At 58.5% G+C, this 21,740-nt stretch overlaps 6 protein-coding genes across 6 annotated transcripts; all 6 read left to right on the top strand.

Moving 5' to 3' along the window:
• Nucleotides 1-725: 725 nt before the first annotated feature.
• LMXM_29_2170 (conserved hypothetical protein) lies at nt 726-2,282 on the top strand (the record flags this gene model as incomplete). The annotated part of the gene is made up of 1 exon (XM_003877312.1): nt 726-2,282. One exon carries the CDS (start codon nt 726-728, stop codon nt 2,280-2,282), a length of 1,557 nt encoding a protein of 518 aa, XP_003877361.1.
• Nucleotides 2,283-4,421: 2,139 nt separating this feature from the next.
• Nucleotides 4,422-6,368, top strand: LMXM_29_2160 (conserved hypothetical protein; the record flags this gene model as incomplete). Its single annotated transcript, XM_003877311.1, has 1 exon — nt 4,422-6,368. The coding sequence occupies one exon, from the start codon at nt 4,422-4,424 to the stop codon at nt 6,366-6,368; it is 1,947 nt and encodes a 648-aa protein (XP_003877360.1).
• A 934-nt stretch (nt 6,369-7,302) lies between these two features.
• LMXM_29_2150 (conserved hypothetical protein) lies at nt 7,303-9,870 on the top strand (the record flags this gene model as incomplete). Its single annotated transcript, XM_003877310.1, has 1 exon — nt 7,303-9,870. One exon carries the CDS (start codon nt 7,303-7,305, stop codon nt 9,868-9,870), a length of 2,568 nt encoding a protein of 855 aa, XP_003877359.1.
• A 1,549-nt stretch (nt 9,871-11,419) lies between these two features.
• LMXM_29_2140 (conserved hypothetical protein) lies at nt 11,420-13,717 on the top strand (the record flags this gene model as incomplete). Its single annotated transcript, XM_003877309.1, has 1 exon — nt 11,420-13,717. The coding sequence occupies one exon, from the start codon at nt 11,420-11,422 to the stop codon at nt 13,715-13,717; it is 2,298 nt and encodes a 765-aa protein (XP_003877358.1).
• A 1,445-nt stretch (nt 13,718-15,162) lies between these two features.
• Nucleotides 15,163-18,129, top strand: LMXM_29_2130 (putative protein kinase; the record flags this gene model as incomplete). The annotated part of the gene is made up of 1 exon (XM_003877308.1): nt 15,163-18,129. The coding sequence occupies one exon, from the start codon at nt 15,163-15,165 to the stop codon at nt 18,127-18,129; it is 2,967 nt and encodes a 988-aa protein (XP_003877357.1).
• Nucleotides 18,130-19,336: 1,207 nt separating this feature from the next.
• LMXM_29_2120 (conserved hypothetical protein) lies at nt 19,337-20,941 on the top strand (the record flags this gene model as incomplete). The annotated part of the gene is made up of 1 exon (XM_003877307.1): nt 19,337-20,941. One exon carries the CDS (start codon nt 19,337-19,339, stop codon nt 20,939-20,941), a length of 1,605 nt encoding a protein of 534 aa, XP_003877356.1.
• Nucleotides 20,942-21,740: the final 799 nt, after the last annotated feature.

Raw genomic sequence — 21,740 nt, 5'->3', positions numbered from 1 at the left:
CGCTTACTCGCCTGTGCTGCACCCACTGCCCGTGATCGGTTATGTATCGTCTTTTTTGCCCTCCTCTTCCTCGAGATATGCGTCGGTGCGCTGCATATGAAGCCTTCTCCCCCCATCCCCTACTTTGAACTCTATGTGCTCCGCAGCCATGTGCACTAGTCTCCACATGGTTGCTCTTTATACGCTCTCGTCTCCCTCAGCGGCGGAGTGATTGTGGCTAGCATTTCGTCTTGCTGAATTTCTGACTGATGAGGAAAGGTATCACAGTTTTGTCACGTGCGCGCTGTTATTATTATTTTTTCGTACATGTGTGTATGTGTGCTTGTGTGTCCACTGACACATCACGACATACGACTCTCTCTCACACACAGCTTTTCGGACTTTTTTTTGGTTCGAGATCGCCTACTGAAGTTCAAAGACCGGCCTTCGCTACCAAAGCTGCGGTATTTGCCCTGTGCTCTTGGGTGAGTTGCCTTGACCGGGCCTCTTCAAGAAAACACGTTGAATTGCGATCTTTACTGCCAACGCGAGGTGGCCGCCGCCATACGGCGTCACGCACTGTAAACTGCTCTTCGCCGTTGCCGGTGTGCAGCGCCAACGCGACGACTTGTGGTGCTTCGGCGTAGGTGAGCGGAGCAAGCGCAACCACTCAGCAGAGCACAGACACTGACGCGGCCGCGAATATATCTATTGCCATTACGACATGGGAAAAGGGATACAGAGCCATGTATGATCCTGGGTACGGCACTGAGTACTACGGCGAGGACGAGGATGAATATGCCTATGAGGAGCAGGAGCCAGCAGCGGCAGTGGTGCCGTCTGCCAGCATAGCGGCAGAGCAGAAATATGAGCAGTGCGAGGAGCACACAATGGACATGTCGGAGGTGCTGGCGATGCAAGGCGCCGTGGTACGAGAGGTAGTGAACCTGACCTGTCTGTCGCCGAGTGCAGCGACGCTACTACTGTGCCGTTATCGCTGGTCGCGAGACGTCGCAGTGGAACGCTACTTTGAAAATTCTACTGCTGTGCTAAGCGACCTCGGAATCACGGAGGAGGCGTCCTTGCATGAAGCGACGCTTCTCCTCGGTGACGCTGGCGGTCCCATCGTGTGTGGGATCTGTGCCATGGAATATAATCCACAGAAGGTGGCGTGTCTCTCGACGTGCCAGCATTATTTCTGCCTTGAGTGCTGGCGGGACCACATCAAGTCCCGCATACTCGAGAACCTCATCGGCACCCACTGCCCGGAGCAAGGCTGCTGCCAAGTCGTTGGGCTATCCGTCATGTGCGAGCTCTTCTCCGAGTGCGACGACGAAGCACAAAATGAGGTGAGCAAAAACATTCTGAAGCAGATACAGCGCAAATACCTGACAAGTTTTGTAGAAACTTGCCCCACGCTGCATTGGTGCCCAAACCCGCAAGGCTGCGCCGCCGTGATTTACGCCCCCGTTCCACCCCTGCAGGGACAGGGGGTTCGGTGTCTCCTGTGCAACAGGTCGTACTGCTTGCGGTGCAGCTATGAGCCGCATCGACCAGCCACGTGCGAGAACATACGGCAGTGGAAGAGCTACTGCTCCAAAGAAGGTGCAAACCTCGCCTACATTCTCAGTCGCACAAAGCAGTGCCCGGGGTGTAAGAAGACGATTGAAAAGAGCGGTGGCTGCAACCATATGACGTGCAAGTGCGGGCATGAGTTCTGCTGGATGTGCCTAGGCCCCTGGAAGCAGCATAGCGGAGACTACTACTCGTGCCGCAATGTGGAACACCATGGGGCTGCGGCCTCCGAAGAGGCCGTGGACGCCTCCAGGAGGTTCACGTACCACTACGAACGGTACACACTTCACCTCGACAGCGCCGAGCGCGATGAGAAACTGCTCCGAACGATGGTGCACAACCCGACGATGCGAGAGCGACTGATCAAGGCGCAGAGGCAGATCGATGAGAATCGGGGCCCGGGAGTGGCAAGCGGAGCCTTGCAGCAGGAGGACGTGCCCTTAGTGGACCTCACATGCGCCACATCGGAGGTAGTTTCGCGCGTCACCGACACACTATTCACGGCGCGTGATATTCTCGCCCATTCGTACGTGGCGATGTTTTATCTTCGCGAGAACGGCAGTGAAAGGCAGCTAATGGCGCATCGCGTGGGGAAGCTGGAGGAAGCTACGGAGGCCATGTCCGGCTCCCTCATAAAATTGTTCACCACTACGAGATCACAGCTGGGCGCCTTTTTCGATGCGGCTGATGTGCTGGTGGCATGGATGAAGGCGCTGTGCGATGTCTAGCGTGTTCCTACCAGTCAGTGCTGTTGGCAGCAGTACAGGAAACGGGGAGAGAGGTGTGAAGAGGGACGGGCAAGCAGAGTTTTTTTTCGTGCCCCCCTTGATTCTCATTTTGTTTTGCTGGACCTTGGGATGCCAGTGCTGAAGGTGCCGTCTCTGCTGCTTACGCTCGTTCACTGGAGGTTCTGTACCCCTTGTGGTGAGCGGCCATTTTTGCAGGTAGTTGATGATGTCAGCAGAACCCAACCCCTCCATGCATACACACACATACACACACCAGTCGCTCTCTCACTTGCCGACACTGGAGCGATCTTCGTGAGGACTCTGGTAGGCGTTGTGGTACACACTTCACTCCCATGTACCGCCCGCTCTGTCGCTCTCCGCATCGTTTGGGATGCCCTCTTCGGCGTTGTTTTTTTTTTCCCCTCTCCTGCCTCGCTGGGCGTCGCTGCCTTTGTCTGCAATTTATTTTATCACGCCTGCTCAAGCAGTCGTCCCTCTTCCTCCCTCTCCGGGCTAACCTCACCAACTCACCGTCGTCGTTGTGCGTCACCACACACACACACGCACAAAACACCTCACTGTGAGCACTGTATTAGCCCGGAAAAGGCGAGTACGGTCCACGGTCGCTCTAGTCGTGAAAGTCTGTCCTGACAGACGATACTCGTGAATCACATGCCTTGCTGTGGTGCCACATGGAGATGGAGAGTGCAGCCCACGGCAGTGCATGGGAAGGCGACGAAGTAAGTTGAAACAGAAGAAAGGAATGAGAAGTAGAGAAGGGTGCCGGGTGTTGCGTCAGGGTGGGGGCCTGAGGCGCGTGTGCTGGGTGGAGTTTGACACCGGGGCCGTTCTCGTTGGTGCCTGCGTCGCCGCATTGCTGTGCTTTGCGTGTGTCTAGCGCTGCTTTGGACCAGGCGCATGTGTCGCGTGAGAGAGACGTAGTAGAGAGTTGTGCCCAAGCCATGAGCTGTGGCATAATGGACAGGGTGAGACACAAAAAGTGAACTTGTGTCTCGCGTCCAGCTGGACAGCCTCGTGAGCTGGATCTGTGAAGCGCCATGAGTTTCATACGCTGCGCGTGTGTCTTTCGGCACAACGTTTTGAAGTTTTCTGCTGCTTCACCTGTTGTTATCCTTTCAGACGTAATCTTTCCCCGACTCTTTCCCTCACACACGCACTCAGCAGCGTGTACATGGACTTGCAGATGCCATGCTGATTGCGTACATCAGCTTTTCCGAGCGCGCGGATCGGCCGTTGGCGAGAGAGAGAGCGACAGGGGATGCTTCAGGACACGTTTCGAAGTCCTCGTGTTGCTGTTCCGGGGAAACACGGAAGTGGGAAGTGAAAAGAAAAAGAACGCAAAAAAAGAAAGATAGGGACGTCGTTTGACACGAGTCCTCTCATGGGGAGCACAAGAGATAGGAAACGGGGAAAAAACGAAAGCATCGAACGTCTCCCGCGGCCATGACGCCTCTGCGCGCCCATACGCGTGGAACAACATATGCATTCGAGAAATGCGACATGATGAGTGTGAACCGCTCAATGGAGAGAGATGGACCCCGTTGGTCCACGTTAACTGAGGAGGAGTCTGCCCACTGCACGTCCCCCTCTCGCTTCCACTGCGCTTCGCTCTTTGTTGCCATTACCCCCCCCACACACCACACCACCACCACCACCACCCCTCTGTTGGCGACTGTACTTTTGCGCACGCTATTTTTTTTTTCGTTTCGTTTCAACCGCATCGACTCTTTCTGGCGATGCCCTCAAACGGTTTCCATATCCAGGCTGAAAGACGCGTTATTCCACGCGGCAATGCGGGTCTTCGTCCTTGTGGCGGTTTGCAGCGGTGACGGCCGCGTAGTCACGTACCCACCCTCTGTGTGGCACCTTCAGCAGTGCGTTCGCGCGCGCAGTCCTTCGTGTTATCACGCCACCTCTGGCGGATATCTGTGGACACGAGATGCGCTGTTTCGTGCACTTCGTCGAACTCATGTAGACGGAGCTCCTATAAGCGTCCTGGAAAATGCAGGTGCAGCGCAACGAGCAACGGCCGCCGCGCCGTCGCGCTTCTACTTCTTCTCGGCGCTCCTTGACGTCGGAAGCAACGAGGAGGACGTCGACCTCGTGGCGATGCTGCTCATGGAACTGTGCGTTGCGTGGCCAAATGCCATCGCGGCTCACATGGAGGTGTGCCGTGTTTGCCGTAGCGAGTTGGCTCCTGCGCATACACCGTCACTGCTTTCGGCGACCCCAGGTGCGGGTGAAACCGACGAGCCCTCTTGGCAACTCAAACACCTCACGCGGGAGGAAGCACTGTTGGTGCTGTTAGCGGACGAGATTGAGGCGACAGCCGCGACGCAAGACGACTTTCTCACGCGGTGGGGCGTCCACAATGTGTGGGACTACGCCAGGGCGCTGCAGGGTCGCAGTTGGTGGGTGAGGGGGGGTATTGTGGCCGTGCTCCCTTCTGAGGCTGCCACCGGGCTTGTTGAACCCTTTCTGATGCTGGAGCTGTCGCGGATGGAGAATAGGTGCCTCCCGCTGCCCTGCCATCCTGAGAGTTGCTGTGACCCGAGCCAAACAGTTGAGAAGGCGTTAACGCACGCCATCCTGGAAAGGAAACTCTCACAGAGCGTGAGGGCGTACCTTCGCAAGGAGGTCGCGGGGCGAATAGAGTCCCGCGCATTGCATCGAATGACTGCGGTGGTGCCACCCGCGATGGCGCTGTTTCTCAGGGGTGCGCCGTCCGCTGTGTTGCACGATTGTCTTCTTTACCACACCGTCGACTGTCCACTCTTCGCGGTGGAGGGCGGCAGCTGCGACGCGGCGCAAAGCTCCGCAGATCGAGCCACCTGCCTAGTTGCCCCAGCGGCTAGTCCGACTGCGTTCGTGCCGCCAGTGAAGCCAGGTCTATCGTCGGCAGACCTGCTGGAGCGGCAATGTCGTGTCGCTCATGACGAGACATCGCGTCTGACTGAGCTGTTTCGCGAGTACGACCTGCTGCTTTCCGGAGGCGGGTATGTGCGAGCGCCGCTTGCGCCAGTTTCCCGCTACGTTTTTACGCAGCTGCTGTGTCAGTCGGAGCTTCCGTCCGAGCTAATGCTCGCGTTCATGCAGCAGCATTCGGATGTCACACGCCGTGCATGCGACATGGGCCATCGCATCGACACAGTTGCTGTGTCGAGCAGAGCTCCCCCACCCAGCGAGGAGGTGGTGCTGGGGATGAAGGTGACCTGGGCGGTGGAGCGCTGGACGGCCGCGCTACGAAGAGGCTCTGCGGCTGCGCCCCTTGTAGCCCTACCTATGTGGAATGAAGAGCAAAGTCTGCGTAAAGATGGACTATGCAAATGGGTTCACGAGCGCATGCGAAACGCCAAGCGCGAGGCTGCCGAGGTGTACTCTCTTAAAGACGCTGCCGATACACGTGCCACAGGCAGAGAAGAGGATGGCGTCGCGTCGACGACGTCGGCGCTCCCGGCTGCGAGCGGTGACACAGCCGAACCCCTGCGGCGCTGCCGAGCTGCCGCATTGGAGCAGCTGGAGCGGAGACTCTTCGCGCCGTTTCCATCCTCCTACCGTGGCTCGTCGACTGAGTGGCTTGGGCAAGCTCTCCGCGACGCCGCTAGAGAGCAAACGGACGCAGCATCGAACATGGCACAGCGCGACGATGTGCGCGCATCCTGGGCGGGGCCCCCCTCAGCGACACGCAGAGCTGCTTCACCCAACGTGCTCGACAACTCGTCTAGTGAACGTGACTCAGACTCAACGTCGGAGGATGGCTCAGATGGTACAGGAGGCGTTGGCACCCCCACAGCGCAGGAGACGGAGAGCCTACTTGCACAGCTAACAGAGTTGGAGGTGGTACTTCAAAAGGAGCTGGCAAGCCGGACAGCAGTCCCTCTCGCACGCGGAGGCGACAATCGGACAGCTGACTCGCACCGCAGCGTCGGTGATGCTCTTGCCGGCGACCAAGAGATGGATGTGACGCCATGGCTTACCGCCGTAGATATGCAGCAGGTAACCCGGAACGAGCTTTTCTTGCATCACGTGCAGCTCCTCGAAACTGAGATGGAGCAGGACCAGTAGAGGTGTTGACCGTCCGCCTTACCGTGAAAGGCAGACGGCACACGGAATGTGGTGTCGCCGCCTCCCCCCCCCTCCCGCTCGCACGCGGTGATTGGACTTGGATGTGCCTATCCTCTTTTTTCTGTTTCTCGGTCTGCTAAGATTAAGCACACACAAGTCGATACAATGACCAGGTAATGGAGCAGCGCGGTAACTGTTGGTGCCGGGCGATGCTCTCTTCCCGAGGGCGCCTTTGGCGCGTGTAGCGCATGTCGCCAGCAACGTTGACTCTGGCTTGGTTCTCGTCAACAGTGTGCACCCCATAACACCAGTGCACGTGGGACCCCCTCTCCCTTCCTACGACTTGGCCTATTTCTCGCTGTGGTTGTTCTCTCATACACTGTTCTCTCCCTGGCTCTCAAGGGCAGGTCGAAGCGCTACCTGCTGCCCGTCGCATCTCCACTGACCACCGCACATACCTCGCGACGGCAGAGCATCAGACGCGTGCACACATACAAAGGCAAATACGTTTGTCGTCATGTCATCAGCGGCGGCCGAGTGTCAGCTCTACCCGCACACAAGCCTTTCGTTATTCGGTCTTTTTTTTGAAGGAGGTAGCCTGTGGCGGTTACGCCGGAGCACCGGCGCGAGCCGCGTCTTGGCGGCTTTCCTTTGTTGGAACTTTCCTTACCGTGGGCTCAAGATGGCACACACACGCACAGACTTGTTTGTTGTTCCTTTCCCCTTCTGCGACGTCTGAACGGCAGTGTGGGACGCGATGTGGTCAGCGGACGTGAACCCGGATGGGGTGCTACCGAGCAGCCTCTGCATCACGCACGACGCTTTGTGGTGGGTGTCTGCGAGTGGTGTGCTGTACACTTGGCGGGCAGGTCCAGGCAAAGGGGAGCCGACAGACCCGGTTGCCGTGTCGCAGTTGGACCGCCGCGTGGAGTGCATGGTCGTTTCTTCGGATGCGTCGCTGATGGCAGTGGTGTCGTCGACCTTCATTGCACTCCTTCACATTGAGCACACGCAGAGCCCGACATTTTTGCGGATGGGCAACGCCGACGCACTTGGCGAAGCGAGTCGCGATGAGGTCGTCATCATGGTGGAGGAGAGGAGGCGCGTCGCTTGCACGATTGGCGATGTGCGTGGTGTGGTGTTCAACAGTGATGCGTCTCTAGCGGCCGTGTGCACTGATTCGGCTCTCCTGCTGTTGAGTAACATTTTCGGTGACGCCTCGGATTACGATGAAGACGGCACTGGACCGCACCTGGAAAGCTTCGACTGCACCGACTTCGGCGCGTCAACGCAAGGGTGCTCTGTCACCTGCTTCACTGGAGCTCGACAGCTGCTCGTTGTAGACGATGCGAACCATCTCGTACTCGTTCGATGCGTCAGTAGAGAAGAAGAGGTGATGGATGCAAGCGAGGACGCCCACAGGCGCGTCGCGTGCCCAACAAATGCGTCACCGATGGCGGTGAAACTGCAGCTGATGGTGGACGGACACATATGTGGCCGCACCGCTCGCGTCACCTCCCTCGCCTGTAGCCACAACGGCGTCTATGGGGAGAGCTTAGTGGTGCTAGGACTCTCGAATGGCACCGTGCAAGTCCTGAACGGACGGAAACTGCAAGCACTACGCACCTGGAATGTGCGGGACGCCATCACTGCCGTCCTCATTCGCTCCTCGGACGAAGCGGCAGTCACCAGTTCGCGTCGTCGCAGTGGCCTGTCGCACGTTGCAACGCGGGATCGCCTCGGAATTCCAGATGCGGCGGCGTCTACTGCGGCGCCCCTGGCGGTGACCATCTTTGATGTCTGTGTCGGAGCACATCTTATCACGGTGTGCACCTCGCACGGCGTCGTCTATTACAGCACATTCACGTTTCAGTTGGAGAGCGCCTACACGCAGCTCCTGACAACGCTGCTTGTGCGGGCAGGAGCTGCTACTGCGGCAGGGACGTCTGGGCTCAGCGGAGTCGCAATGCGAGGTGGGTCGAATGGCCGTTGGGCATACACCAACGTGTTTGACGGTGTCCTCTACTTCTCTCGGCGCGACGTCGACACGCAGCACACACTGGAGGTGCGCTCGACGGAGGGGGCTGTGACCAGTAAGGACATTGTGCACGCACGTACGCCACTGCCAGCCGCATGGTTAGACAACGTGCCCAGTGCAAGGCTTGCTGAGCGACCCTTCCTGTCGTCGGATGCCCGGCGGCGGCAGCCGGTGAAGGGGAGCGGTTACACTGACGCCCCGTGGTCTGTGCAGCAGGAGCGCAAGCGAAAGGCACAGGCAGCAGCGGCCCGCGACCGCAAGGCACAGGCATTCGGGGCGGTGTCAGCCTCGGCAGCGGCGTCTATAAATGAGCTTCGCTTCCAGTACGACTTTGCCTCCATCTTCGGGGCCAGAGGTGCAACGCTGACACGCATGGAGGCCCCGAGCTCCGCCTTGCGGGGTCTTCACACGCGTGCTGTCGTGGCGACCGCGTTTTCCGCCGCCGGCGACGCTCTCCTCACCGCCGGTGCTGACGGTCGATTAAGGCAACTGCACTTCCCCATCGCGCGCGCAAGGGGGACGGACGGAGTTGCTGGACGCATCTTGGCTGGTCACGCTGCGGCTGTCACCGCAATCGATGCAAACCTGTCACGCCAGCATCCTCTCATCCTCTCTGCCGGTGCGGAGGGCTGCCTCCGGCTCTGGTCACCCGGGGCACGGGACACACCAGTAGCAGAGTGCACCGTGGGTGGCAGCGGCGCCAAGGTGGAGCGTCCGGCGCCGGGGAAACCGATCGTGTCCGCGCAGTTCTTCTACCTTGACAAGCTGTTACTGTCGTGCGCGGCAGATGCACTCGAGCTCCGCCGTAATGTTGGCGGCATCTGCTCTTCGCTGGCGACAGCAGCGCCGTCGAGCAACTCCGACCCTGATAAAGTTCTCTCACAAGTCCCTCTGTACAGGTTCTCCGTCGGCACTGGTCACTCCATAACCTCAGCAACAGCAGTGAACCACTTCGTCAGCAACCTTGTCTTCCTGGCCACATCGGAAAAGGAGGTGCAGGTGCTGGATGTGGCGGCGAACACGGTGCTCTGGCGCGAGGGGACAATGCACACACGCGGTATCTACCGTGTCGCCACAGGCCGCACGAGCCGCTACGCCGGAGCCGATGTAGACAGCGGTGCCGCGCATCTCTTCATGTCGGCGTCGCTCGACAACACGGCGGCACTTTGGGATGTGCGGATAGCGAAGCCGGTGCAGCTCTTCACGCAGCACTCCAACACAGGCGTTCCATCGCTCGCGCTGGAGGTTGCTCCCGGAATCGGCGTGGTAGCAGTAGCGAGCCAGGATAACGCGGTTTACATGTACGACCTTCGCGGCGGCTGCGGTGGCGTCGCTCTCGACGTGTTGCGTGGGTTCGACTCGTACGTCACTTCTCTTGCCTGGCACCCCCTCCGCCCGTTCTTGGTGGCAGGGCTGGCCAGCGGAGACGTGCACGTCCTCCAACACGCCACGGTAGACGCATGATGAGACAATGAAAATGCCCGCAGTCTCTGCGGGTGTGGTATGTGCCTACCCTTGCGCTTCACAGCGTTTGGTGGGCGGTGAGGCCACGGTGGATGTTGTTTCTCTCTCGTTTTCTTTTTGCGCTGTTCCCTGTTGCTGCTCCGATCGGGGATACCGTGAGGGACGCCATCCCCCGTTCACCTCGGCAGACGCTGCCGAAAGCAGAGATGGAGGCGGGAAGCGCACATGGCATACTTGCAAACAGGAAAATAACAACAACATTATCCAAGTAAAAAAAAAGGAAGACGCATCCAAAGAGGGTGCGATAACGAACGAAGAGCAGCGGTGCTGCCGCTTTCCATTCGACGGTGGAGACGCGATGGACGGCGAAGGTTGACCGGTCATGTGCGAAGAGGTGCAAGGTCGGTTCGGAGGCGATGCCGCAGAAGGGAAACGAGAGACGAACACCTCCCCCCTCCCATTCCTGTCCACGGCCCCCACCGCCTGGTCACCCTCTCGAACCATCCGCCCTATCTCTGTCTCTCAATGCCCGCCATCACCCACTGTATAGAAACGTTCCTATAGTGCTGCGACACACGCGCGCAACACCTCCTTCTCTCTCCTTCTGCCTGTCCCGTGTCTGCGTGTCAGGTAATCCTTCTCCGCCGTGGTCCCATCAACATTTTCTGTACCTTTTCGTGAAAACATCCTCTCTACGCCTGCGCGGGAACGAAGACTGCGTGTGGATTATTTCCTGTGAACGGACCGACGCCTGAGCACACACCTGCACACCTTTTTTTTCAGATACGCATCCGTATCATTCTTTCAAAGCCCTTTGCAGCTCTGCTCGTGCTTCTGCTTCCCGTGCACCTTCTCCATCATTTCTCCTTCTCTTTGTGCTTTTTCTTGCGAACGGTTCTAGGTTCTCTTTGTTTTCGCTTGCGTCACGTCGGTGATTAATGCCTTCACCGGCTCCTCTCTCACTCACTCACTCTCTCCATTTCTATTAGATGCATCTTCAGAGACACGGCAGCACAACTGAGGTCATCATCTGTCGTCTTTTCTCCAGTTGAGACGTGTCCTTACTTTCGGCCGTACGAAGTCGTGGGTGCACGGGCGCCATTTCCTCGCATAAACTGTCATCTGTAAGCAGCACGTCCAAGCACTGCTCGCGAACGCAGCGATGCCACGTGACGCGCCTGCCCCGTCGTCGGCGCCGCGTCGGCGTACGGCGACATCTGCCGTAGGAGGTGACACACGGACACAAGAGCGCAGGCGGCCAAAGCCGACGCGAAAGTCGTTGAGGCATTTTCCTCTCGCTACAGGGGCACACCGAAAGCCTTTGCTTCCGCCAGCCGCCCCGCTGCGCAAGGCCTTCACATGTGTGCAAGAAGCCGCCGCCGCGCTTGGTTATGTTCTTGGTTACGTAATTCGGCAAGTGCTCTCGCTTTCTGTTCTCTTAGACCTCGCGCAAGGCGTACTCGGCCGTCTGTTTGCTCTCCTCCGATGGCTGAACGACTACCCGGCTCGTGTGCAGTTCCTTCGCACGACGCGGCGCTTCTTGTCCGTCATGAATACGACTGAAAGCCACACAACCTTTGTCGAAGCCGCCGCGAGTCTGGACCACTACTGCGGTGTGGCGAAGTGGGCGCAGGACGCCCCTCCACTGGATCGCTGCAACGCAATTGGCCTTCTCGTCGATGCCACCGCGGCGCAGCACCTCATCCGGACGAACAACTTGTACGCCATGGAGACGTTCCTGTGCTCGCTGCTGAAGCGCAACGCGCACGGTCTCATGGACGCATCGATTTACCGCTACTACAACAGCGCCCCGCACTGCCTCGAGGACTACACGGACAGCATTGAGTGCCTCATCACGGCCTACGCGGCCGGGGCGTGGCATGGCGAATCTGCGGTGAGCGACAGCAACGGAGTTGCAGCGGACCGCACCTTGCCTCCAACATCGGCCGCGCCCGTGCTGCGAAATTTGCGTCCCTGCTGGGTGCGATTGGAAGCTAGCGCCGGCGCTGAGGTGCGGCCACCGCTGCTTTCCGGTACACCTCCGCCAGTGTGGTCGGCGACGCACTCGGGGCCATCTGCGGCGCTGCCGGCGGTGGACGTGACAGCCAAGATTCAGCAGGTCTGGCAAGCGCAGTTGCGGAAGACAATGCCCCCTATTCAAGCGACATGGGCAACCGCCACTGCACCACCCAGCCGGCAGCACAGCATATCCGCGTCCTTGCACTGTCTCGGCAGCAGCGCCGCTTCCGCAGCAATGCCACTCACGGACACGAGCACGGGAACGGTGGCCACTTGCGCCTCCACGCTGGCGGGGGAGAAAAACCTCTTTTTCGTGGGGGACGACAGCGCGCTCGCCCCGGCGCCGGTAGCGTCTAACGGTGCGAACCCGAAGACGAGCAATGACGCAAAGCCCGCAGGGGATTTTTCAAGTGTGTCGCTGCCGTTGTCGCCTCTCTTGCGCACCGAAGACATGACTGCAGGGAACACTACTGCCTCGGTCTCGTTCGGGGCGCACATGTCGGTGGCGTCGCCGCTCTCAGCCAACCCTATGGCCGCAGCATCTCCTTCGCCGGAGGTGGCCCTGTCTCGGCAACTTCGCAGCTCCTGTGCGTCGCTGTGCCGCTTCCTAGACGGCTGTGCATCGCCGTCCACACCGCCGCCGCAATACCATCCACATCAGCAGCGCTCCTCTGCGCACCACCCCCCGGTAGCCACAGTAGGGCATCGTCTTAAGGTGCTGCGAAAGGTGCTGCACTCCTATGGTCGAACGGCGCTGGTGCTCAGCGGCGGTTCCTCTATGGGCACCTACCACGCCGGCGTGGCCCGCGCCCTACACGAGGCGGGTGTGTTGCCTGACATTCTCTGCGGCTCCTCGGCCGGCTCCATCATCGCCGCGATGATCTGCACCAAGTCGCCAGACGAGCTTCACGCCTTCATGCAGTCGCACGTCCTTTCGACCGAGGCGATGCACATGTCCCCGTTCGGCGAAGACAGTGACCTTACTGGCAAGCTGAAGCGCTTCTTCAAGACGGGCTTTTTGATGGATGTGCGGTCACTGATGGGGTGCATGCGGGGTCAATGTGGAGACATGACGTTTCTGGAGGCGTACCAGCTCAGTGGAAAGGTGCTGAATGTGTCCGTGACACGTAGCCAGCAGGAGGGCATGCCGTCGGATCGGCACGTGCTGCTCAACTATGTGACGGCTCCGGATGTTGTGATTTGGAGTGCAGTCAGTGCCAGCTGCGCCTTGCCGGGACTCTTCACAGCCGTGCAGCTGATCGAGAAGCCCGCCCTTGGCGGTGGCACATTTGCCCCGTACCTGCCAGGAGAGCTGTGGTGCGACGGCAGTATAGCTCAGGATATCCCACGGCGGCTGCTGATTCAGCTCTTTGGCGTCAACTACCTCATTGTGAGTCAGGTGAACCCGTACGTGATTCCGTTTCTGCGGCCCCCCAAGTCGCACCACATCACCGCAACAAGCGGCTCGTGGCTGCCACGGCTGTGGTTCGCATGGGTGGACGTGTGCGGATGGTTGTTGACCGTTCTGTTCAGCATCCACCTGCTTCCACGTTTCGGCCGCTTTGAAATGCCCTTTATGCTGTTTGCGCAGTTCTACAGCGGCGACTTGACCATCCAGCCGATCAACTCCGTCATGAAGGCGGTGCCGGACTACCTGAACTTGGTCAACAATCCGTCCGCTGACTACATCAGTTACGTGGCGTCGCGTGCGCAGAGCCGCACGTGGCCACTGGTGACAAGGATTCGCCTTGCGACGAATATTGAGCGCTGCCTTCAGCGTGAGATACGTGCCTTAGAGGCGATGGAGCTCAAGGAGCAAACGACGTAAGCGTGCAATGTGCGGGAGGGGCCGTCTCGTGGGTAAGCGAGGCTGACGGTTTAACCGAGATGTTTCTGCGACTGGCTTTGTAGGTTACCCGTCCCGTGGTGCTCCATCGTCCGATGTCATTGGAGGTTGCTTGTGTGTGTGTGCTTATCTTTTCTTGCCCACCCCTCCCCCTTCTCAAAAAAAGAAAACGCAAATCCAAACCCAATCGAACCCCTGCGCTTTGAACGCGCAGCGTGGACGCTGTACGCCGACGGTGAGGCTTCTAATCTTACCGCGAGAAAAGCTCTGCACAAAAAGGAATGGCGCAGACAACCGCTGGGACTCTTCTGCTGCGGTTGCACGCCTTGCCGACCTACATGTCAGGAATGGGATACGAATGACGCGGTGTACGCTGCCATACGTCCTGGTAAACACCCGAGCCACAACTGCGCGCCGGCATGGTTTGCCTTCTCGCTCTTCCACTTGCCTTTTTTGGCATGCACGTTGGTTATCAGGTCTACCACCCCCACCTCCCACCCATCTCTGCCCACATACGCACAGACCACAACACGCCGAAGGAGATGACACTAATCGGCACTGATTGAGGAGCAGCTGTTTTCCGTCTCGCCTGTTGACGTCTTGTCGACGCTGATCGCTCGTAACTCGGCTAAGCCATACATATATATATATATGCAATATATATCGCGACTTCATTCACAGCTCACGAACAGCAACTCAGAAGAACCTTTTCCTTTGTTTCTGGCCCCGTTAGAGTTCAAGCTGAGGTTGTGGTGAAGCATCCACAGACCTCTCCGCCTAGCACGCAAGGAGGTAAGCTCCCCTCCCCTCGCCTCCACCACACACACACACACACCATTTTCTTGTCCGCTTTCCGTCACTGAACAGCGTCAAGCTTCCTCTCCTTCTCTCCTCGAGTTTAGAGTTATCATAGATTCACGCTTCTCGTTTTTATTTCGCGCCTTCTCTTTTCCGTTGGTGTTTCCTTGCGTTATCTGCCTGCCTCAAGGCGTACTAACGGGCACACGCTCTCGTACGTACTGCTTAGACCTTTGTCTTTTTTTTTCTGTTGCTCGCTGTATTCGCGTCGCTGGAGGTACGGCAGCAGATTTTTGCGCAAAGATATTCGGTACAACTTGCCTGGTTTGCCGTGCACACCGCATCGTATTGTAAAAAGCATATTTGGCCTTCATACTGATGTGGTAAGGTTGTTCTCTGGCTTCCCTCTCGTCCTTTGTGTGCGTGTGAGTTGCCGCTCTCCACTGCAGGCAGGCTCTCTATCCCTGGGCTGTCTACCTCTGCGCGGGGTCCGTCCTCTTACAGGGCTGCCATCAGAGTTCAAGTCCCCCTTTGTTGGTGGTGTTTTGTGCTTTGCTCGCGTTGATTGACGCTTCCCGGCGTCCATCCAGACATCAAGCGAAGCGTCGCCACTCGCGGCCCCTCAAGAAATGGAGGAATACAACATTAAGCGTAAGATTGGCGATGGCGCCCAAGGTGTCGTGTACGAGGTAGAGCACCGCACCTCGAAGACGAGCTATGCGATGAAGGTGATCTGCTGCACCGACCAGGAGCAGGTAAACATGGCGCTAAAGGAGATCAAGGTGCTGCTGCAGCTGCGCCACCCCAGTATCGTCTCTTACGTTGACTTCTTCCTCGTCTTCAACAGTGTCAAGCTCCGCCGCGAGTTCGCCGAACAGAGCGAAGGCGCGTGTGGCAGCGGCGTGTGTGGTGACGGACAGCGGCGTGAGGCGAGGATGCAACGAGAGCAGGACAGCCTCTTCCTTTGCAGCTTGTCGAACAGCGAGTGCAACCATGGTTGCGCCGCCGACAGCGGATGGAAACAAGCGACTGCAGAAACCCTGTCAAACACCCCAACAGAAAAGCCGCAGAGCGGCGCCGCCCGCGTTGTTCCGACCTCGCTGCTGAGCAAACACCGGCAGCAGGCAGGAGCGCACTGGCTGGGTGAGGAGGAGATCGCGGTGTGTCTGGTGATGGAGCTCTGCAGCAACGGTGACATGCAAGGGCTCGTGCGGGAGACGCGGCAGGAGTTCATGAAGACGGGTAGGCACAGCATCACCGAGGCGCAGGCGGTGTCGTGGCTCGAGCAGGCTGCGGGCGCGCTGCAGTTCATTCATGAGAAGGGCTTTTTGCATCGAGACCTGAAGCCGACGAACATCTTCTTCGATGAGTACAAGAACATCAAGATCGGTGACTTTGGCCTGGCGGCGACGGTCGGGCTTGGCCGCAACTCGGCGGTGGGGACACCCTACTATCTAGCGCCAGAGCGCATGCTGCAGCAGCGGTACGACGGCATGGTGGACATCTGGGGTCTCGGCGTCGTCTTGCTCGAGCTCCTGACGCTGCGCGAACAGCCCATCAACAGCATGTTGCTAGAGAACCCGAAAGTGGTGGACACGGTGATTCCGCAAATCACGAAAATGGGCTACTCCACCAAGCTGGCCACTCTGCTGCGGGACATGCTGCAGCGCCAGCCGCAGGGCCGCCCCACCCCGTCCTCTATTTTGCACCGCTTGGCGAGCATCACCGCCACCTCGCCGCACCCTGGCATGTCCGCGACGCTCTTCGCAGGGATGAGCTGTCCGAAACTAACAGAAGCGCTCTGCGACGTCTGCGAAGTCGAAGTCGCCTGCGTCATGTGCTCGAGCTGCAAGGCTGCCTTCTGCGCCGGATGTGATCGGGCCCGTCACAGGCACCACTCGCGTCAAAGCCACGACCGCACGAACATGTCGTCTATTGTGAGCAGCATGAACGGCGCCACCTCCCTGCCCCTGTCGGCGACGCCGATGCAGCAGCAGCAGCAGCAGAAAACGCTGTCCTTCTCACGGGGACCCTCGCCGGCAAACACCTCAGACCAGACGCGGGCGAGCATGCAGAACATCGTCGTCTTTCCGTCCAGCAACACCAGCCACTCCCGCACCCTGCCGCGCGAGCGCGAGATGAACAGCAGGACATTCACTCGTTTTCAACTGGCCCTGCTGGGGTGTAGCGTCTCCATGTCTGACTTCTCCATGGCGCAAGGGCTTGAGGGGCGCCGCGACGGGTCTGGCATCAACGCGGCCGTAGCAGAGACGGTGCTGCGCGTCCCAGATGATGTGCCGAGCCTCGCCCAAGCGTTACAGGTGGTTGAGAGCATGCCACACATTCGCAAAATCCTCGTCGCCGGTAACACCACGCACACTGTGCCGCTTGTCCTTACATCACGACTGCCGGACAGCATCAAACTTGTAGGGGGGTCGCCGCCGCCGATGCTGGAGGTGGCGGACAGTCCATTTGCTTTGCACTGCCAGTCTGGCAGGGGCAGTGTCGAGAACTTCATCCTCCGACATGTCGGCCGCTTCCGCTCCAAGATGCTCAAACCGGACACAAATCCCCACCCGGCAGACGCAAACGGACTGACATCGGCGGCTGCAAAAAAGCCGTCGCGGCCGACCGCCGTGTCTATCACGGGAGGCGAGTGGAGGCTGCACAAGTGTCGCATCTCGTGCGTCGAGGGGAGCGGCGTGACGGTTGGCGGGAGCAAACACACCCCCTCCTCCTCTACCAACGGACGGAACACCTCCGCCACTGGTGCGTGGTCATCACGTCCGCCGCAATCTCCGAGCTTGGTCGTTCGCTCAAGCCTGATGAACGGCGCCGAGGAGGGTGCAGAGGACGCTGACGTCATGTCGATGGAGCCGATCATAACCAACTGCAGCTTCATCGACGTCACCGCCGCCGGCATCGTCCTCATGGAGAAGTCGCGAGGCCTCTACGAGGGCAACACGTTCTCTGGCTGCGGTTTTGCCGCTTTTCTGCTGAGAAAGGATGCGACACCGCGCATTCGCGCCAACCACATCACCGACGGCGCCGAGGCAGGCATCTTTTGCCAAGATGCCTCGGGGTTGATGGAGTACAACGTGATTGCGCAGAACGCGGGCTGCGGAATCGTCGTTAAGGGGGCGTCCGCGGTGCCGGTTATTCGCAAGAATCGCGTTCTGTCCAACGTGCAGGCTGGCGTTTTCTGCTGCGACAAGGCCGCGCCGTTTGTCTCCGATAACGAGATTCGCCGGAACGGCAAGGCTGGCGTGTTGGTGAAGACGACCGCCGCACCGAAGATCACCCGAAACGTCATCGAGGGCGGCAAGGAGGCTGGCATTTACGTCTTTGAGAAGGGTGCCGGTATTATCGAGGAGAACCGTATCCGCGGCAACCAGAACGCCGGCCTGCTTGTCACCACCGGCGGCAATCCGCACGTCATCCATAACACCATCACCAACAACGCGTACGAGGGGGTCTGGGTGTGCAAGCACGGCGGCGGCACCTTCTGCGACAACGATTTGCGCGGCAACACAAAAGGGGCCAAGGACATCGAGGCGGACATCCGTGTCACATGGGTGGGTAATGTCGAGCAGTAAGAGTTCACGTTCCACCATGGATGTCGGCGAGCGAAGTTGATCAGAGCACTTTTTTTGTCGCTGATGCTGCTCTTCTTGTTCCTGCCCCGTTTCGTAATTCAGCTCTCTCGGGGGTGACAAGACGTGTTGACGAACGAACCCTCTCCGTGCCTTCACGGGCTCACTTGTGGTTGCCGTTCTCCTTCGGTGTTGGCTGTCTCTAGATTTACTTTCCTGGTTCTCTCTTCGGATGTAACTCTCGACGTTCTTGTGCGTGGTGTGTACAGAAGCACCGCCTTTTAGGTGGAGCGACTCTTGCACCCATACCCCCGAAATGGACATAGCACTTAGGTGTGTACATATGATAATGACAAAGGTGCAGAATCCGTGCTCTACAGCGCTGCTGCGTCGCTGCCATTTTTGAGGATCTTTTGTTGTTGTCGGTGTCGTCCGCCATTGTCTTTTGACCTTCTTCTTGCTTGCGTTACCTGACACACACACACACACACACACAACCTTGACACAGAACTGAGCACGCACACTGAAGCATCGCTGCTCGCCAACGTCCGCTTTCTGTGCGCCATGGACTCTTCCCATTTTCGCCTTTTTTTATTTCTTCACGTACCTCGCGTACTGTCCTTGTCTCACCTTTAGAGCAGCTCCTCTCCACCACCACCACTTTCTTCTCCCTACATCGTACCCGCACGTATCTCACCCTGCGACTCTCTCGCTATTTTTTCTTCCCCCACTGACAATGCCGCAGGATTTCATGTGCACAGCGCTGTGCCTATGTGTGAGGCGTTGCTCTCCCCCCTCCCTCTCCCCCCCCCAAGCCGCCACCACCACCACCACTAACTTTTTTTTTCTGTGTCTTGTCGTCGTGGATGTTGCGTCGGTCTCTTGCTGGGTAGCGCCTTCTCCCCTCAACGCGGTCACCACCACCACCATTGTTTCTTTAATAGATGCCTCCGTGTTCCTCTTTTCTTCTTTTGTTTTGGAGCCGGACACGCACAGGGATTGCGGTGCAGAGAGGAAGTGTGCCCACGGAGGTGATCCGCCTGTGTTGGCTGGATGCCCAGCGTGTGTGCGTCACGTCTCTCTCTCTCTCTCGGCCAATGCAAAATACTGAGAGCGCGCTCGACACAATCACGTTTTGGTGAGCGTCACGAACTCCTCCACGACCGGTAGAACACAGAAAAGAAAGGAGAGGAAAACAAATCGCCGAAAAATGGCAACAGAGGAAGATTTTGGATGGAGCCGCCAGGCGAAAATCGCCCAGCAGAGGCATGGAGTCGAAGAGCGAGCCACGACAAGTGGGATCTTGTGCCTGCTCCGTCTCGTGTTCTTCTCGTTAAGGCAAGCGATGTCTGTGCCCACGCGCTTCACATGGAACGTCTGTCCACGTGCGGGTACGTGTGTTCCGGCGCGTTTGGCCGTATACACATCGCAGACGACCCACAAGGAATGTGCTGCTCCTCCTCCCCCCCCCCGACTACACACTTGTTTCTTGCTGTGGTTCCTCTGTTCTCCTCCTCTATGCGTTGCAAGCGCCATCTCATCTCTCCCTGATACCCGCAGGCCTCTCCATCTCCACCCCCACCTCCACCTCCTGGCATTACGTGTCTCGTGCGCAAACGCGGCATATGGCCGTCAACATCGAAGTCTGGTTTCTGCCTTGACGCCATCTCTATTCCGGTTACATATAGAGCAATACGCGTATTCATATTCACGCATGTCTTGTAGAGGGACCATGTTCCAGCTCGCCCTGGCGTGTGGGCGGTCAACACCACCCGCGTTCCGGGTGCCCCACAGGCGGCTGTTCAGCGTGTCGCGCACACGCCTGCAACCGACTCACGCACCACGGGCAGCAGATGATGATAACTTCGTAGACATTGACCATCTCATGGGCCTCACCGCAGCAACGCAAAACCCTGCGCTCGAAGGAGGCGCCGCTTCGCCCTCGAGCGGATTGAGAGACGTTGCAAGGAGCGAGGTGCTTGGCGTGGTCCGGGTTGTACCCGAGGAGGAAGGCGCACGCTACTCACGCCTTCGCATTCCACTGGACGCGGACGAGACGGCAGACACGCGGCCACGGGCTAACACGAGAGCAAGTCTCATGCCAGGCGAGGAGGCAGCCTACGCAGACAAACCTGCCGGCGCATCCGCTAATGCAACCGTAGAAGTATCATCTTTCTGCAACTCGATTCAAGACGCTGAGGCGGCGGTTACTGTGGATGACCCTCCCGAGGAGCGTCGGCTCCCCAACCCGTCTCGCCTCCCGTACGATGACGAGCGGTTTGCCGAGATGCTGCTCGAGATGGAGGTGAATGGCGTCATTGACGAGACGTGGCAGGATGCCAAAAAGGCGCGAAGGGAGGACGTGAAGGAGATTGCCGACATTTTGTCGTCGCTGAAGGTGCGCGATCTCTGCTGCATCGACGTCTCCGAGAAGACTTCTAACTTTGACTACATGATGTTCGGCACGTGCGAGGGGTCGCGGCATATCCACCTGGCTGCCTGGGCCGTGCAGGACGCGGACAAGGTGCATCGCATTTCGAAGATCAAGCGCAAACAGACAGATGAGTTGTGGGAGGTGGTGCCAGTTGGCCGTATCGTGGTGAATCTGATGGTGGAGAGTTTCCGTGAAGAGATGACGCTGGAGCGCAAGTGGGCGGTGACACGCTCCATGGACCCGCTGGCGGCCGCAAATGCCCCCATCAGCGAGGGGCGACAGGTGAAAGCGCACGGACTGTGGACTCTGACGCTGAACTTGCAGGACCTCGAAGACTTTGAAGTGGACTACTGCAAGGACATCCTCATGCGACAGATGTGAAGTAATAGGCCCACTGAAGGGAGAAATGAATAAAGGAGGAGGCTTGATTACCTGATGGCACCGCTGCATGATTTGGTGACACGCGTATGTGCTGAATGACGACTGCAGATGTCGAATATTCGCGCGTGCTCTCGCCTTCTTTTTCCTCACATGAATCGTGATCATGGTGACGCCGCGAAAGCGTAAAGAACACCCCACCCCCACCCCCGACAAACAAAAAAATATTAACGGCCAACACCAATAGGCTGTATCGTAGGCACAGAGAAAGGTGCCAGCGCCCTCGTCTGCGCACTCCCCCACCCCCACCCTCCTCCTCCTCCTGTCGACTTCATCGCGGTGGCGCGTGAAGGTGGCACCTATCACTGTCGGTGCTAAAGCTCGCTCCCGCTCAAGCGTGGCAGCGTCCATCCAGTCCATGCTCTGTTCATGACTCCCGACTTTTCCTGGTATAGCATCGTTCGTTCCCTCTTCTTCCTCGTCCCTCTCCACCCTCGTCCCCCTTTGCCTCACATGTGCGCAGATCAGAGTGAGCCCAGTTCACTCCTCATCTAATTACGAGATCATAGCTTCTAGACTGGAGGACGAGAGCATATATTTCCTGTAGTTGCCGTTGGGCTGCTCGCTTGCATGTGTGTTCGCGTTTGTTTCTGTGCGTGTTGTTCGTTGTTGTTTTTCCTGTGAAGTTGCCTAGAGACGGCGTGCGTTTGTGCTCCGTCGCTCACGCGTGAGGGTAACCTCGTCTCACATCCCCTCCCCTCCCTCCCTCCCTCTGTTCTCGTTCTCTCCGAAGCGTGTGTTG

The sequence above is a fragment of the Leishmania mexicana genome, chromosome 29 (genome assembly GCF_000234665.1).
Source record: "Leishmania mexicana MHOM/GT/2001/U1103 complete genome, chromosome 29".
NCBI classification, from domain to species: domain Eukaryota; phylum Euglenozoa; class Kinetoplastea; order Trypanosomatida; family Trypanosomatidae; genus Leishmania; species Leishmania mexicana.
The sequence above is the reverse complement of the archived record's forward strand: the minus strand, read 5'-3'. Positions and strand labels throughout refer to the sequence as shown.